This window comes from Amblyomma maculatum, chromosome 6, assembly GCF_055883805.1.
Source record: "Amblyomma maculatum isolate TAMU_Amacu chromosome 6, ASM5588380v1, whole genome shotgun sequence".
In the NCBI taxonomy this organism is placed as follows: domain Eukaryota; kingdom Metazoa; phylum Arthropoda; class Arachnida; order Ixodida; family Ixodidae; genus Amblyomma; species Amblyomma maculatum.
Window position 1 is genome coordinate 45,988,288 of NC_139349.1, and position 17,446 is coordinate 46,005,733.

General features: G+C 47.3%; 2 protein-coding genes across 2 annotated transcripts in view; both read left to right on the forward strand.

Annotated features, from left to right (window-relative positions):
• Positions 1-6,722: 6,722 nt before the first annotated feature.
• Positions 6,723-7,159, forward strand: LOC146185644 (uncharacterized). The gene has a single exon (XM_084605566.1). It carries the CDS (start codon positions 6,746-6,748, stop codon positions 7,067-7,069), a length of 324 nt encoding a protein of 107 aa, XP_084461692.1. The 5' UTR covers positions 6,723-6,745; the 3' UTR covers positions 7,070-7,159.
• A 5,642-nt stretch (positions 7,160-12,801) lies between these two features.
• LOC146185645 (beta-mannosidase-like) overlaps positions 12,802-17,446 on the forward strand; it is a 36,955-nt gene continuing 32,310 nt past the window's right edge. The window contains exons 1-3 of the mRNA XM_084605567.1: positions 12,802-13,032; positions 14,522-14,668; positions 15,454-15,602. Of these exons, the coding sequence (XP_084461693.1) occupies positions 12,873-13,032; positions 14,522-14,668; positions 15,454-15,602 (456 nt within the window). The 5' untranslated portion in view covers positions 12,802-12,872. The remainder of the gene's footprint in view (positions 13,033-14,521; positions 14,669-15,453; positions 15,603-17,446) is intronic.

A 17,446-nucleotide genomic window follows, 5' to 3' on the forward strand; every position in this document is an offset into this window, starting at 1 on the left:
TCCTTAGCCACCTTAATTACTGCTGCCTTGTCTGGGGTACAACTTCTTTTATTAATATTTATCAGATCTTCGTCTCCAAAAGAAAACTATCTGGGTTTTTTGTAGTGCACTTTTCGATTCTTCCACTGGTCGCTTGCTTAAATGGCCTTTGAAATGCTCTATGAGGTAAAATCTATTGTATGAAAATCATAGAGGTGGTCTTTGCAAGCATTCGAGTCATATTTTAAATGCTTTGCGTGGAGCCAATAATCACACATAAACATACACATATACACATAAGCAGAAACAGACGAGTTTCAAAGAGTCTCATCAAACCTGTCCTTAAGGAAAGTTATTAGGCCTTTGTAGCTCGCGCAGCCGAAGACAAATCGCACCAACGACCGAGAACGTGTTCAAGAAGCAGGGCTGTGCCTTTAACTAAGTCTAAATTATTGCGCAATGTCCTGCAATGTGCAATAAACCTTTGGCGCGAGGTTACCACATGTTTGGAACGTTCACAAACGTCGCATGTAGACCACAGAGGGCTGCTGGCTATACTGACTTTATGTAAATGTAGTTTGTGTACGACACGTTCAAGCGAATTCGGTGCAGACAGTTGTGGAATGTGGAATGTGGAATGTGTGGAAACTGTGTGGAATGCGAAAGACATAAGCGGGATCTATTCGATGTAGAGGTCGGTATTGTTGGTCCGGATCACACTGATGAGAGCGCTGCAGTAGCCATAATTCAATGTCTACAAGTCTTGAGAATGGAATTGGAATTGTTCTCGATGAATCTTTAGGTACTAGTGAGTAGGTAACCACTGTAGCACAATGCGGTGACGCTGCTGGCACCCTTCAGTGTAAGTCAATTTAGAACTGCTCCTTAATTCTTGATGACATAAGCAGTTGTAGTACAGCGCAGAAATCACTAAAGATAACCCATGCCGCCCGGGGTTGTTGCAGAATATATATACTAGCTTCTCGCAGAGCTGTTAACTCAGCAGCCATAGCCGAAATGCGGTGACTGTATGTTGTCGATATTGTGGTGCGCGCTGATGATATGCAGACGCCGATGGAGGAGAAGACTGGTAAAACAGAGCCATCAGTATAAATGTGGCAGTGTTGACTGTAGTATGCAGAGATGTGCGCAAGGGCGAAGTGCTTAGGTGCGCATCCTGGGGCGTAGGTTCTACTTTTGATACTGGGTATAATCGACCAAATTTGCCATGAAGCAAACCTCGATGGTGGGAAAGATGGCACTGCATGTACTCGAAGTTGGATAAAGGCGTCGTAGATCGTTCATTGCATGCGCGTAACAGAGTATGCTGCTTATCTGTTTTCATGTTTACCTCAGCAGCGAAGATGGTACGAGGATTGAGGGCCTTCGGCGAAATCCAAGATATGCAGCAGCCATTTTATGAGAATGTAAAACCAAATGAAGAAGGGTACCCGTCCCACAACCCAAGTGCTTTCCCTTTAGCCTACAGAAAAGTGTAAGTGGTTGTTCCAGTCGCTATCACAGGCATCACTTTAAGTTGTAAAAATATGGCGGTAATCCGGGACGGTTGGTACATTCGCATAAAACTGACTGGGCAACTTTCAGGATGCTAAAAAGCTAGGAGATATATTGCTTACCTTTAGTTTTATGGTTTCCGATGGTGCACTGATGTTTGTGCGCCATCGGAAACGCTATGCGCCAGGCTGTTATACTTCGACCTCATCACATGATACCTCTTTCACGTCGCACACATGGCCTGCTTTAAACAGCTTCGTTCCTTCTCTGACGTTTGCACTTTGAAATAATATTTGAGCCCCATGAATAGGTCCAATTCCTCCTCTACAATCAGCGGCACATCCAGGCGACGTCCCTGCCGAGACGCGGAAGGAGCCTTCATGACAGGGACGAGGAACCGTCCGCGTGGGGCGCTGAACGCAACCTTGATGGTGACGGTGCCCACCGGGTGCAGGGTGCCTATAGTGCTAGAAACTTTCAGCACGTAACAAGAAATATCACGTCGTGAGGGCTAGGAAAAACGCTATTGGTATATTTCTAAACTCGTTCAAAAAGGATGATGACTGTAATGGATGATGTCAAGATCGTGTCTAACGCTTGACTGCGCTTTACGCTGATGGAGGTAGATGTACTGGCGCGGTAATTATCGAGCTGCGTCCGCATAGCAGTGAAGACTGAGAAACCAGCCACAGCCGACTTTGTACTTGGGAACGTTTTTCAAAAGTGTTAATTGCTTGAAATTAGGAAGATTACAGCTCTGATGATCTTGTAAATGCACTTTAGGATGTGTTAGACCATTGGAACAGTGCGCAGAGTATGCAGTGTTATCATGCAACTCCTTGAAAGGCCTTCTCTGTTCCTTTGTAGAGTAGAGCAGCTAACTAATTTTACATCTAAAGACCTGCCCTGGTTGTTCAGCGGTGAGAGTGCTTGGCTGCTTTCTGACGTTCATCTCCGCCGCAGCAGCTGCTTAATTTTTGATTGGGGTAAAAATGTAAATGCGCAATATTTATGCTCTGCTCCGCAAACAGCTGAACTTATATGATTGTCTAAAGCTGGTATTATTCAGTTTTACATTCGTGTGATGAAGGCATGTCCTTTTAATATGAAATACATTAAATAACATGTCACTTCTAGGTCACCCCTTGGCCACTTCCCTTTGGCTCCACGCACGCACGCACATACACACGCACACGCACGCGCACACACGCGCACACGCGCACACACGCACACACGCACACAGGCGCCTTGCTTTTCGAGGGAGACGAAAAGCAAGGCGCCCGCGTGCTGTGCGCGGTCAGTGCACGTTAAAGAACCCCAAGTGGTCTAAATTACTGGAGTCCTCCACTACGTCGTCTCTCATAGCCTTAGTTGCTTTGGGACGTTAAACCCCACAAACGAAGCCAAGCCAAGCCAAGCCAAACCAAACCAAGCCAAACGCACGCACGCACGCACGCACGCACGCACGCGCACACACACACACACACACACACACACACACACACACACACACACACACACACACACACACACACACACACACACACACACACACACACACACACACACACACACACACACACACACACACACACACACACACACACACACACACACACACACACACACACACACACACACACACACACACACACACACACACACACACACACACACACACACACACACACACACACACACACACACACACTCCTCTCTCTCTCTCTCTCGCGTCGTTCTTTTAGCGATGCGATCGCAAAGGAAATACCAGTGCGGGTTCCACTGGCTGTACAGGGCGCTAGAGCATACACCAATCAACTTGATCACTTCTCCCCCACCAACGGTCGCCATCTCTCCAATGCAAGTTCCTGTTAACTTGTTCTGTGTTGGCTGCGACGCCTTGCGCTTTTAATGCATTCGTCCCGCTAGGTAGATAGTATACTGCTGAACGATAAGGTTAAACCGTCGCTTCTGATGAATTCTCGGACACTCTGGTACAAAATGAGACGCAACTTCATCTCAGGCTGACACAGCAGCCGGGCCGTTTTCGACGTAATAATAGCAGTTAAGAGATGACACTGGTTCACAAACAACCATGTGATTCTGGGGCAGGTAGTTAGTGTAAGGGAGGTAACTAAAATAGGTTGGTTGGTTTGTGGGGTTTAACGTCCCAAAGCGACTTAGGCTATGAGAGATGCCGTAGTGGAGGACTCCGGAAATTTCGCCCACCTGGGGTTCTTTAACGTGCACTGACATCGTACAGCACACGGGCGCCTTGCTTTTCGCCTCCATCGAAAAGCTGCCGCCGAGACCGGGATTCGATCCCGCGTCCTTGGGAACAGTAGTCGAGCGCCGTAACCACTGCGCCACCCCGCTGGGGTAGGTAACTCAAATAAATTGCCTGCTAAATATCTCTGTAAGTGGAAGTGACGTGCCTTTTTGATGCGCAATTTCGCTGCCCAACAGAAAGGCCCGGATTGTACGAAATAAATCGGAGCCTTCCAATCAGGCACTTTTCATAGCCGGTGCATTACTTTGGGACATTGTTTTGAACATCTGTAATTTAGAAGTCTCTTTTGAAGAGCCTATGAAGCAAAGAAAAGACGGGAAGAAGTGCAGTTAAGTACGTAGAGCGCATGTCCTATGGCGTGAACAGCTGCGTCGGAAGGAGCTTAACTGGGCAGCTTATCACTCGTGCAGAAATGATATCAATACGATTTTTGTAGTAGCGAGTGCAGCGCTTTCACTGCTGCGCCAAGCGACAGCTATGAGAGCCGACGATCGGTCGCGCTCAACAAGTGTTCGTGCCGATTTACAGACGGCTGGCCGCATGCTTGCTCCTCCACGTGCTGCAAGGGGCCACGTGTGCGCCGCTCTTCTTTTGCCAAGCCATCCAGAGCATGTCGCACCTGGTGAAGGATATGGAAAGACCGTGGGCCGCCATCATCACGACGAGCATGCACGTGTCTTTCGTCGCGCTGTTTGGCTCCCTCACCCGGATCACGGGGCGCCGGGAGCTCATGGTCGTGTCTGCTTCACTGGAGGTGTTCTGCTTTGTCGTATTCCCACCGTTCGAGCATCTCGCCCTGAGGTACGCGGGGAAACATACTGTGGTTCATTTTACGCGGAAATGTATTTATAAGTTTACATTTTAACGCAATGTTGTTAAAGACTTCACCATTCAGAAAATACTGCGTCGGCGTTGCGGACGTCCTCATTCGGTGAGTGAAAAAATTAGCTGGGGTTTAGCTTTAGTTAAACCCGGTAGGTGGCGTAAGCAACGTCATCATATAGCTTCTCTTTCTGTCCTTCTTCTTCTTCGTTTTCCTCCTCCTCCTCCTCCTCTGCGGCGCGGCATTGCTACCAACCGGGTTTACCCAACGGCTTGAAGAGGGCCTCATCTGCGGTCGCTCTAAAGGTCAAACGTGGCTACCGGCCGGGTATACGCGATGGGCTGAAACCTGGCGTAGTATTGCTTACGCAATAAAATCACAGGCATGACATTAGGTAGTTGGTAAGTGACAGGGCTGGGACCTGACTGGTCATCGTGTGAGCGAGAAATCATGGGCATGACTCTGGCAGTTGATAGTGTGCGGTTTGCATGACCGAGCATTCTTCGATGAGTTGTGTCACGTTAAAGCAAAACCATGATCATATCAGTATTTGGAGCAGCTGTCAATTTAATCTGCTCATCTGTGGCGCGTGGCTGAGATAGGAATGAGCTCTACAGGGCTTTTGAATGTCGAGTCAGGGCGCTTCTGAGGCAACGCAGGGACGTTTTTACGGTTTGGGTTGGGTTGGGTTTTGGGGTTTAACGTCCCAAAGCGACTCAGGCCATGAGAGACCCCATAGTTAAATCGGGGTTTTAACCTATGGTAGGTGTTCGCTTAATTTAGGGCTGCATTCTGAGCGATTGGCAATTAAGCTATCTGAGACTTTATGTACGCGAATGAGGAACCACGAAGGGATCAGCAGAGGGAGCCATTAACGCTATGGGGTCATGCCCTTAAAAGAGGGGTTTAGATGTCACCCGTAATTGTTTTTGCAGCTTACCAGCAACGATGAACAGGTGGCACTGTTGTCAAAAAGAAATGCCCCTCAGCTAATTAGGGATCATGAGGGAAAATGGGCGCGCAAGTATGTGAGGGTAGAAGGCGATGATTTTTCTAGTGGCTGCAGGAAGTTGTGGAGAGAGTGGGCTATTCATCTGGAAGGTGGCGGCTCCGTGAAGTACCTGGATGGCCGTTAGCTACGATAGGAGTAGTTTATTACGAGGCTGGGGGTGCAGCCTAAGTATGCTGAGTGTGAAGAACCCCGAGATGAGGGAGGGTTAGATACAGTGAAAGGAGCCGGGAGGTTGTGGCCCCAGCAGAGCATCACTGCGGTCTTTAACAAGTCCGGAGTCACCTTCGGCTGTCCATACGAGAAAATGATCAAATTTTTGAAAAACATGTCTGCTGTCATGCCACGCTCGAACATTCACGTTACACATTTGTAACTAGCCTGTTATTTCATTTTTATCCATACAACGTCTACGGCAACGTTCATACGGTTTATGGCTAATCTAGTCCGGTATACAACTTTTGCCTTTTTTTTTTGAAACAGAAACCTATTTCTTTTCTCTCTGATGAACAAATAGATGAAGCGTGTGCTTCTGCCTCTTCTGTTTTGGTGCTTTTGGAAAACTGTTTCCACGCTACGAAAACTGCCATTAACTACAAAGAGAGCAGTGTGCTTTTATTGGTTAGCGCAGATTGAATGTGCTGGTCACAGTTAAAAAAATCTTTTCATTGTTTTGAAGTCTCAAGCGAGGAATAGGTGGTACGCACAATTCGAACACCTTTCTGCGTGTATTAGTTGAGTGTACGTTTTTCGATTAATCGATAAATTTCAGTAGATGCAACCTCTTTTACAGAGTGTACTGTTGTATGCAATCGTCAAATTACTACGTAAGAGTACACAAAGTCAAATCATGTTTTCTAACTATTTAGATAGCACTCACCGCCCATTGAAACAGTGCGTCTCCGTGGCCATATCATGACCATGAAAAGCAGAGTTCTATTGACGTCGTAAGAATTCCTTGCAAGATAATCAAAAATAAAGTGCTGGCTAATTTGGAACACCCCGAGTGTACACGCGCTTAGCACCCAGTATTTACACCTGCATTTTGTCACCAACATACGTACCGCTGTGACATACGGTGCATGTTCGCTCTCGCAGCCAGTGGTTGTTGACAAGTGACGAAGGAGACATGGAGTGGAGCTTCGTCTACTCGATGAACCTGGTGGTGCTCAGCTACTCGGTCGGTCTGTGCCACACGCCGGCTCTGTTCACGGCCGAACTCTGCTCGGGTCCCGGATGGCTTCGCCACATTGGGGCTCCGCTCGCCTGGGCTACGCGCTGGCTTTTCCTCTTTCTGCTGGTCCAGTTCAACGACCCCTTCTTGGACATCATGCTTCGAAAGTACTCAAATCTCGTGGCGGCTGCCACCATAGCGGTGCTCGTGTGTGTGCTGGCGTTTCTACTGCCCGAAACGGAGGGCCGGACGCTGACCGACATCGAGCTTGCTGACTAAGTTGCAAGCGTGCGGCTACATACATGAAGCGCCCATTACAGACTCTCTTCATATACGACGTTGTACAATCTATGCTGAGCACACTTCCTATTCGACAGATGTGATTTTACTGCATACACCACATGTGAACATGATTATTTCAACAGCCGATGCGCAATATGAAATATATCGATCCCGTGTACTAGATTGACGTACGTATTGCTTGTATGCGATCGCCTACTTGCCCTTTACATACTTTAAACAGTCTAGTTAGAAGCATGGTGGTTAGAAGCAAACATAAGTTATGCCAAAAGAAAGTTCCTATTTCTGTTTGTTTTCCAAAAGCATACAGCGTGGAGGCGAGGATATCTGAACACTTTTTCTTCAAGGACTCAATTGTTACCAGCACCTTTAGAACTACGGGCCAGTTTTGAACCGCCTGCTTTCAGACATTTTATTTTATTTATTGGCAGCTTTTAAGTTGCGCGTTGTATTACGCGTTGAGGTTTTATAACCATATCGCGTGCGTGTAATTTCCGCAAAGGTTATCGCATACGTTCGCGGGGCAATAAAATAAATAGACGAATTCAGTGTGGGGTGAAATAAAAGTGCAGTCTATTTTCGTCTCTGTAGTGGGAACCCGCCTTTGTGGGCGCGGCTTCATTCTGTGTTGCAAAACTTGCATATTTTAAGAAGCTCTTATCAAGACAAGCAGTTTCTTTTTGTGCACGTGCTGAAGCTACGGAATCGAGGCGAATGAGGTATTGTCGGCAGCCAATGAAATTCTAACAGAGGAGTGCAAGCATGACTTTGTTCTCTTAGCAACGTCATCTGGCGACAAATAGCGGAAATATCAAAATGAACAAGAGCGCATTTAAAGCCCGCCATCCCCACTGCTTCTGCCGCGCAATGGATTAATACTAATCTGAGCATTTAAAATATTTGTTCGAATCTTCTGAGTACAAATGTATTCTTTTTTTTACTTTACAATTCACAACATTCAAAGAAGTTACGGGCGTCTTTACTGAGGTGTGTTTTTTTGATTCCGCAAAATGTTTTGAGGCGCAAAACCAGCCGGCCCCGCCGGGGTGGTGGAGTGGTAGGACGCCCGACTACTGTCCGGAGCTACCGGGTTCGAACCCGACTACGGTGGCTGCGTTTCGATGGAGGCGAAACGAAGTGGCGTCCGTGTGCTGTGCGATTTCAGCGCACGTTAAAGATTCCCAGGTGGACAAAATTACTCCGTAGCCCTCCACTACGGCCCCCCTTTCCCTCTTTTCACTTTCACTCCCACCTTCATCCCTTCCCTTACGGCTCGGTTCAGGTGTCCACAGAGCAAGTGCGACAGATACTGCGTCTTTCCCTTCCTGTGAACCAATCAACCACAACCAACCCACAACCAACCACAACCACAACCACAACCAACCACAACCAACCACAACCAACCACAACCACAACCAACCACAACCACAACCAACCACAACCACAACCACAACCAACCACAACCAACCAACCAACCAACCAACCACAACCACAACCAACCACAACCGACCGACCGACCGACCGACCGACCGACCGACCGACCGACCACAACCAACCAACCAACCACGACCGACCAATCACAACCAACCAACCACGACCGACCGACCGACGACCAACCAACCAACCAACCAACCACAACCGACCGACCGACCGACCGACCGACCAACCAACCAACGCCCCGCCGGGGTGGTGCAGTGGTAAGACGCCCGACTACTGTGCCGGAGTTCCCGGGTTCGAACCCGACCACGGCGGCTGCGTTTCGATGGAGGCGAAACGAAGAGGCGTCGTGTGCTGTGCGATGTCAGCGCACGTTAAAGATCCCCAGGTGGTCGAAATTACTCCGTAGCCCTCCACTACGGCTCCTCTTTCTCTCTTTCCACTTTCACTCCTACCTTCCTCCCTTCCCTTACGGCGCGGTTCGGGTGTCCACAGAGCAAGTGTGACAGTTACTGCGCCTTTCCCTTCCTGTGAACCAATTTAACTTTTAACCAACCAACCAACCAACCAACCAACCAACCAACCAACCAACCAACCAACCAACCAACCAACCAACCAACCAACCAACCAACCAACCAACCAACCAACCAACCAACCAACCAACCAACCAACCAACCAACCAACCAACCAACCAACCAACCAACCAACCAACCAACCAACCAACCAACCAACCAACCAACCAACCAACCAACCAACCAACCAACCAACCAACCAACCAACCAACCAACCAACCAACCAACCAACCAACCAACCAACCAACCAACCAACCAACCAACCAACCAACCAACCAACCAACCAACCAACCAACCAACCAACCAACCAACCAACCAACCAACCAACCAACCAACCAACCAACCAACCAACCAACCAACCAACCAGTCGTGAACAGAGCCAGGAGGTGACTGTACGATAACGGTGGCACAATGCAGTTACGTTCACCGTAATCATCTGCCTTCAGTGAGTGTATGTAGGTTGCGTACAGAGACACCCCTCAACAGCAATCGCTGTTTAACTCGCTGAAAGACAACCAATGAGGAGAAAGTTGAGGGACCTTACCGTTGAGAGAAGGGAACTGCGCCATAGCCAAATGTCTTAGACCTTTGACTATGGTTGATTTGATTTTATTTCGATTTTGATTTCGACCACCTGGGGATCTTTAACGTGCGCTGACACATCAGGGGAGTGCATCTGTCAGCGCACGTTGTGGTCGAAATTACTTCGTAGCCCTTCACTACGGCTCCCCTTTTTTCTCCTTCCACTTTCAGTTCCACCTTCCTCCCTTCCATTTCGGCACGGCTCAATTGCCCAGAGAGCAAGTGTGACAGATACAGCATCTTTCCCTTCCTGTGAACCAATTATTATTCCCAACCCTCTCGCACTAAGCAGATGGCATCCGGCGATACAGAAGTGCCTGTCTACATCCCACTTAGTGTCTATACCTCTCTGTACATATAACAATAAATGAATGTTTTCACCACCACTATACAGGACCCGCGGTGCAAACACTGTAAAGAAATTGCAGGCATGATACACATGGTGTGAAAATGCCCTTGATACAACAAACCAGACAGGAATTGGGAGTCTTGGGAGGATTTAATGATCAGCTAGAACAAAGACGTCCAAAAGAAAATCATCCATCTGGCCCTGGACACCGTTGGATCTCAAGGGATTCCAGCCTTCCGAAAGGGGAGGAAGATTCCTTGACGAGTGTAAACAAAGTTATCCATCATCCCGCTTTGTATATGTCACTGCGTGGGCTCACAGGTTCGTTCCACATCGCTAAGGGTGCCGACGGTTGATGGTTTGGTTCTATGGGGTATTATTGGGAAGGGGAGACCTGGTCGCGACGTATGTTGGCCGATGTGTTGGCATCATTCTTTGATACGAGGGGAGAGGGGAGCGTGCAGCCGGCAGTGGGCCGCCGCGGCGACGATGTCGGACGACTGTAGGGAGGGGGCCGCTGGGTACCGCTGTCGGAGCAGCGGTGGTGGTGGTACAAACTTCGCTTTTTCGGAGCAGCGGCGCGGTGGGTAGTGCTGGAAACCTCCTGGCAGGCGGCGGCAGATGCAACAGGAAGGCCAGGCGGGAAGGGCTGCAGGAGGAGCAGCGCAGGCCGGTCATGAATGAGGCTGGTCGGACGACAAGGTTGATAGGATAGCAGGAAGGCTGGGGGACGCGCAGCGTGAACGGACGCACGCGAGCTCGCCGGAACGAGTGGCGCCGACCACTGAAAGACGACTGAAGCGACGAGAGGGGAGCGCCGCGCGTTCGCCCTCCTAGGTTCCTGAGAGAACGCAATAAACGCCCGCGACCAGATCTTAGTCGCGGGCGGTGAAGACCGGCAAAGTACGGCACGGTGATCCACTCCATGGAATTTTGTCGCACTGTTTTCATTGACAATTTGCAAGAAACAGCCACCTTTACTGCCTTAGTCTCAGGGTGTGCGCTCCATTCTAGGTTGCATTATGGGACGCTTTTGATTATAAACGCACGTAAAACCTCTGTGAACACACTGGGAAGGCGAATCAAATGTTGCAAATATGACACAATAAACTCAGCGGCACCGAAATTATTTAGCGTCTTCGATGAATGTGTGCGATTTTTTAAGCTGTAGTCAGAAGAAACGTTTCAGCTGAAATCACCGTTTAACTTGCTCGCACATCAGGGAGGAGAAAAAAGAATTGACGCCCTACCGTTGAGAGGTCGGAATTATGCGTTCTTGCTTGGCATTTTAAATGTATGTTTTTGATGCAAAACATATCGCAATGCGGCAAGAAACAACGCGCATGCCGATATGAATGACAAATTATTTTCATGCAAGAATTTGTTAACGGAAGCCCTTCAAAAAGAAGAATCGCTAATTTTTATAATGTGGTTTAAGCGGCAGTTGTGACTGAAAAGCAGCACTGAGCGCGACTAAAAAAGGATCCACTTTTAGAGGTTAGTGATAACTAATATTAGTATGGAAGCACTTATCGGGATGATACTACTACACATAAAATGCCTGTGTTCTTGCTTGTGGGGCAGCTTCAAGGCAACATCTACATAGCAACACCTGCAATAAATGCTGAATAGCAGCGCAATAGCAGTTCGTCATACATAGTCATGTCCATGTGCTTACGAGTGATAGCGATGACCAGTGCCAGTCATGGCCCGACCATGACATCAGTTCTAATCTTTAACCTGAACCGTGTGCGTTAGTCTTGACCTTTGACCTTGACAGTTGGAGCGAAATCGCCTCCCATGCTTAGCATCGACGGTGAGGCAACGGCAAGTCCGTCAGTATGGCACTGTAGTCGCGCAGCCAATCAATAAAAGCAGTGATTTAAATGGTGACAAAAGGAAAGTCTTGTTGTAGCGAACTACGCAATGCTAAGCAACCAAAGAACAAGACGTGCATGTACGACCCTGCTTTCACCTGATATTAAAATTTAAGCCAAAATTATCTTATTTCTTTTTACTATGTGTTGTCTATGCTTGAAAACAACAGACAAGAAGATTGTCAGCAAAAAGCGGATTGAAAGCCGCTATGTTCCAACCGCGCTTAAAAACACAATATTTCAGTTGTGTCAAAGGCTGCAGCGAAAAGCAAAAACTGCGGATTATAACTGGGGTGTTGTCCGTTCGCACAAACATGCTCCTATTTTCGCGCATTCGCGGAACAAAAGATCCCACGCCGAAGAATGTTTGGTGCTGCTGTACGCATAACTCTACCCCATTCCCCGCACTTTGCGCATAGCCCACAGATTAGAGTCGCTGATTGCGTGTCTGCACCACTAATCTCAACTTGCCGCCACCTAGTCGAGATGAATAGTATAATCGTCAAATGCAATAGGAGTTTGTAGAAGAAGAGGGAAGAGCAGTGAACAGAGCATCTCTAACATCAGGGATTTACACCAACGGATGCAATTTTCGAAGAAAAAAAAAGCGACAGGCAACAAGCCGTGTACAGTCGTCATGGTCGACAAGAAAACAAAAAACGAACTGTAAGGAAAAACACAAATTTAAGAGATAATCAACAAAAGCGGTGAAAAGCGACCTGCATGAGAAAACCGGCAACGACGAAAAATAAAATCATGTGACGCGAAAAAAATGAACAATGAGAAATGAAAGACGAAGTAAGTACGCTAAATACCACTGAGTCAGAGCACACTTCGTCATTTTCAAGACGACAGGTGTGCGTGGAACATTAGGTCTTCCGAAGAAGACGAAGATATCCGGAGCGCAGCATTCGACTCATCAGTTCGACGAACGAGCGCGCCGCTGGCGTGGTGGCCCTCCTGCCATGAAGTCAAGTCCCAGCGAAGCGATGTCGCCCAATATGCTGCGAATCCTGTCGGTACTCATAGGCGTAATCGCTATTGCGCTTTTCATCTTGTTAAGGAATCTTGAGACCCGAGAGCTTTCCCTCGAAGGCAGCTGGACGGTCACCAACGGAAATGGATGTGAGTACACCGCTTTGGGCATTCGCGCCATCTTTTCAGTAGTCGGCCTACCGGAACGAGATACATATGCAAGAAAATTGCCGTGCAATCTCGAACGGTCTTGCTCAACCACTGACTAGTAGCCACAGGTTGAAGCAAGGTTCTTCGACGGCAATCGGTATGCTGAGCGCCTGAATACGTCACTAATACGAATGCACAAACACGGACACAAAGAGAAATGTTAGCTATGTGTTCGTACCAACTCAACCAGATATCTGCGCTGAGCGCCTGGCAGTAATGGCTGTATAAGTGCTTGGTTGCCGACAGCATCGAGATGACATGCGTCAGTACTGTTCCTAAGAAATCTCAATTTTCTCAATTAGCCATAATATTTCTTCCTTGTGTGTTGACCGTGTGTTTCACTTCTACATCAATTTGGTATGGTATGCTCGGTGGAGCACATATGTTGGAATTAATACGTTACGGGAGCGATTTCTAGTCAGCACAGAAATATACTGCGGCCAAATGCGTCAATGATTTAAAAAGTCAATGTGATTTAAATGCCGTGTTTTGGTAAAATAGTGCAACTTATCGGCTTCCTCTACTATTCTCACTTACTTGAACTGGCTGGAAAAGCAAATGTCCCATTGTGCCCCTTACTTGAAATACATCGCAGAACCGGAAAACTGCTCCTATAAATGATTTGCAGAGAGTGTAAAACGCTGTAAAATCTCGTGAAACTAGGTGTTTCAGTCCTAGTTTCAGGTAATTTCTTTGGATTGCTGTAGCGTTTGAGCGGTTCTATGCTGTAGAAAAGGAGAAAGAGTGAACATTGATCTTTAATCATGTGTGGAGGTACTGCCCATACAAAAACGAAGGAAGTACAGCTGGTCTTCTTTGAGCCCAGAGTTTTGTGTATCAAAATGCCTGTAGTCTTGCTGGCTTATGATTAGTAAACATAGGAAAACGAGAACGTCATCACGGAGCAGAGCATCCAGAACCTAAGAGAGCACTTCGGCTATGACCGTCCTTTCGTCAGATCCAATTAGGATCCGTTTTATGTATTCTATGGACGTGTTTATGTTAAAAGAGCCTTAGGGCCGCCTTTTCACAGTATCGTGCGATGTAATCTAAAACTGCGTTTTTTGGGGCTCGTGGCAGCTTATGGTTGGAACTGTTCAGAAACCTCAATTTTAATCAAGTCTTACGCACAAATGCGTCTACGTAGCATGAAACCTTTCCAGTCTGAATAAGGTAAAAAAAAAAAGTCTGCAACACTTGACGGGAGATTTACGTTGCAAACCGTGCCTTTTGCCCGCCGCCGACCACGAAGACAGCAACGGCAGCGGTCAATGCCAATAATTGTTACTCTATATTTCTCATTCAGCATGAGACAGTTTGTCACTGACAACCGATAATTTATTCCACTCGCCTTGAGATGTTTATAGCAACAACCTAATAGTTTAGGAGAGAGCGGGCGGGATCATTTGACCTATCGTTATTTCTGCAGCGATCACTGTGCCCGGTGTCATCCCTGGTGGCATCTACACCATCCTGCAGAGCAACAACATCATCGACGATCCGTACCACATGTACAACGACCTTCTGTACCAGTGGGTGGCCATGGACAACTGGACCTTTTCCAAAACCTTTGAAGGTGAGTCGAGAATGCGTCTCGCAAAGCAGTTTCTTCATGCGCCCCTCTTGAAAAAAAGTGAACCGCTCTGCAGGCATCTGACTCGATATAGCGCCACACAGCGATCAAAGAAAGGGGAGGGGTTAATACGACATTCTTGGCATTGTGAACTTGGGGAAACAGGGAAGGACGGTCGTCACTTCTTCAAGTCCTAAAGCGGCAGATGTTCCGCAACTGAATGTCTCGGCTTCGCGGACGCCTAGTAGACTAAAAGGACAGGCGCTTGTAGCAAACTTTGGATGCCTTCGAGACTGTCACAAAGGAATAGGCCTGAAAACTATTCCGAGAGATTCCTCCTTTGAAGTTGAAAATGCTTAAAAAACAAAACAAACAAAGGACGGCCTTATGCATATTTTTATCTCACACATGTTATAAATCATTTCCCTGCCAAATACATACCGTATTGCAGCTGGGTTGTTTTGTCACTGCGTCATCGTTCACAAGCGACTTATATTTTTTTTCACTTGCAAGTTTAGCAACTCTCGACATGTGAAGCAATGCCCAAGACCTTTCCGTGCTTCCGAAAGAGGAAGTCTGCCCGGAAACGGGACTTATCTTAACGGGCTGATGCTTGGTGAGTTAAAATGTATCACAATGCGAAAAGGTGCCCCTCATGAGAACTATGCGCTTCAGAGTGAATTTCCTTGTACTAAGGACTTGTTCGACGCTCACATCGTGTCGTGTAGAAGCTCAGTTGGCGTCAAAACGAGTGTCGCTAAAAAAAAAATGTGCACCTTTCTACGCAGTTCCCCCCTATATCTCCTCGCACAAGCGGATCAACCTTGTAGCGCACGGGCTGGACACTGTGTGCAATGTCAGCGTCAACGGAAAACTGCTCATCTCTTCCACCGATATGTTCGTCCGATACGTGGCGGACGCTAAGCAAGTGCTCAAGGTAGGTGGCACTGTGCGCATGGCAAATCTTTAGGCAAACCTGGAGTCACTAGATGCGAACCTGAGCGCACTTGGAGCTGTCTGAACAAGCGCTCTATTGTCATTTTAATGCGACATTGCTAAAAGCCTCGTTCTCCTGAATATGTGGCGTCGGCGCTTAAGTGAATAATAAGAGTGGTGTGAGAGGAAAGGCATTTCAAAGCGGTGATAGATTATTTGAGATCGAAAATATGCGGGAATAACGGAAAGGTTCCCTGGAGTCTCGTTAAGGCTCTCTTGAAGAGTAATGAATTTGTGTATAATGCCCACGTTGTTCATTTTTTTCGAGTGTTCTTGAAGCCACCTTGGAGGATAGTTACTTTTACTGTCAGAAGAGGGCTTCTCGATAATGCACCTGGTGGATAATGAAGGTGTTAAGCAATGAGTTAAGTATGACTTGGACTTTCTCGGAGTCTTTCTCCCCCTTTTCTTTCTCTTTCCCCTTCTCTACTTTCTGTCTTCTGTCCGCACGAGGCAGCGGAGGTACAGTGAACTAGAATATTCTAGTTCACTGTAGCGGAGGTGGCTCAGCTGAAATGAAGAGGTGCGCGTTCAAATGTGGCATTGCAGATGGCGGGAACGCTAGACAAGAACTAACCTCGTGGAATCTCGCGGAATATGACAGATCTCGCGCACAATTCTCGCGCACGGGATTTCGTTCCATGAGCCTTTCATCTTAATAAAAATTATGAAAAAAAGAAATCTGCAAATTCAAAAGCAGATGTTTTTTTAAGAGGCTATCGTTGCAATACTGACAGCTTTCGCTCCATCACTAAGTATGACTTGGACTTAGTGATGGAGCGAAAGCTGTCAGTATTGTAGCGATAGCCTCTTAAAAAAACATCTGCTTTTGAATTTGCAGATTTCTTTTTTTCATAATTTTTATTAAGATGAAAGGTTCATGGAACGAAATCCCGTGCGCGAGAATTGTGCGCGAGATCTGTCATATTCCGCGAGATTCCACGAGGTTAGTTCTTGTCTAGCGTTCCCGCCATCTGCAATGCCACATTTGAACGCGCGCCAAGAAACGGCACGCGATAGGAGCGATGAATGTTTAGTAACATTGCCCCAAACCCACGTTTGCCGGAGTGTATGTGACAGATACTGCGCCTTTCCTTTCCTGTAAGCCAATTATAATTATTGCAACGAACGCTGATAAAAGGGAAACGATGAGAGGTAATGGATAGCAGAGGAAGGGTAGGCTTTCGCCATTCCCTTAAGAGATATCTAAGAGACTATTTTTTATTTTCAGTTAGGGTTTACAAAAAGTAAGGAGCCTTTTACTATTGAGTGGATGCCACGGAATTAAGGACATCTGATCCGGTCAAGATCATGTTTTCATATTTTTTTTGTACATTGTACATTGGTTTATAAGAAAGCAAAGGCGCAGTATCTGCCAGCAGGGAAGGAAGATGGGAGTAGAAGCGGACAGGAAATCCCATAGTGGAAGGCTATGGAGTAATTTTTCTACCTTAGGTCCTTTAACGTGCGCAGACGACATTGGACAACCAAGGGCTACCTTTCCATTAAAGTTAGTTTTTGGGGAAAGAATAATAACAACTGGGTTACAGGAAAGAAAAGGCGTGCTATCTGCCACACTTGATTCTGTGGACACCTGAGCTGCGCTGTAATTGCAGGGAGGGTGAAAAAAAATTGAAATAGAGAAAGGGGACCCATAGTGGAGGGCTTCGGAGTAATTCGACCACCTGGGGATCTTTAACGTGCACTGCCATGGCACAATGAGAGGGGGTGGGGAAGGGTGGCTGTTCCTGGCCCTCCAGGGCTGGGATTAGTAGGTCAGCGCCG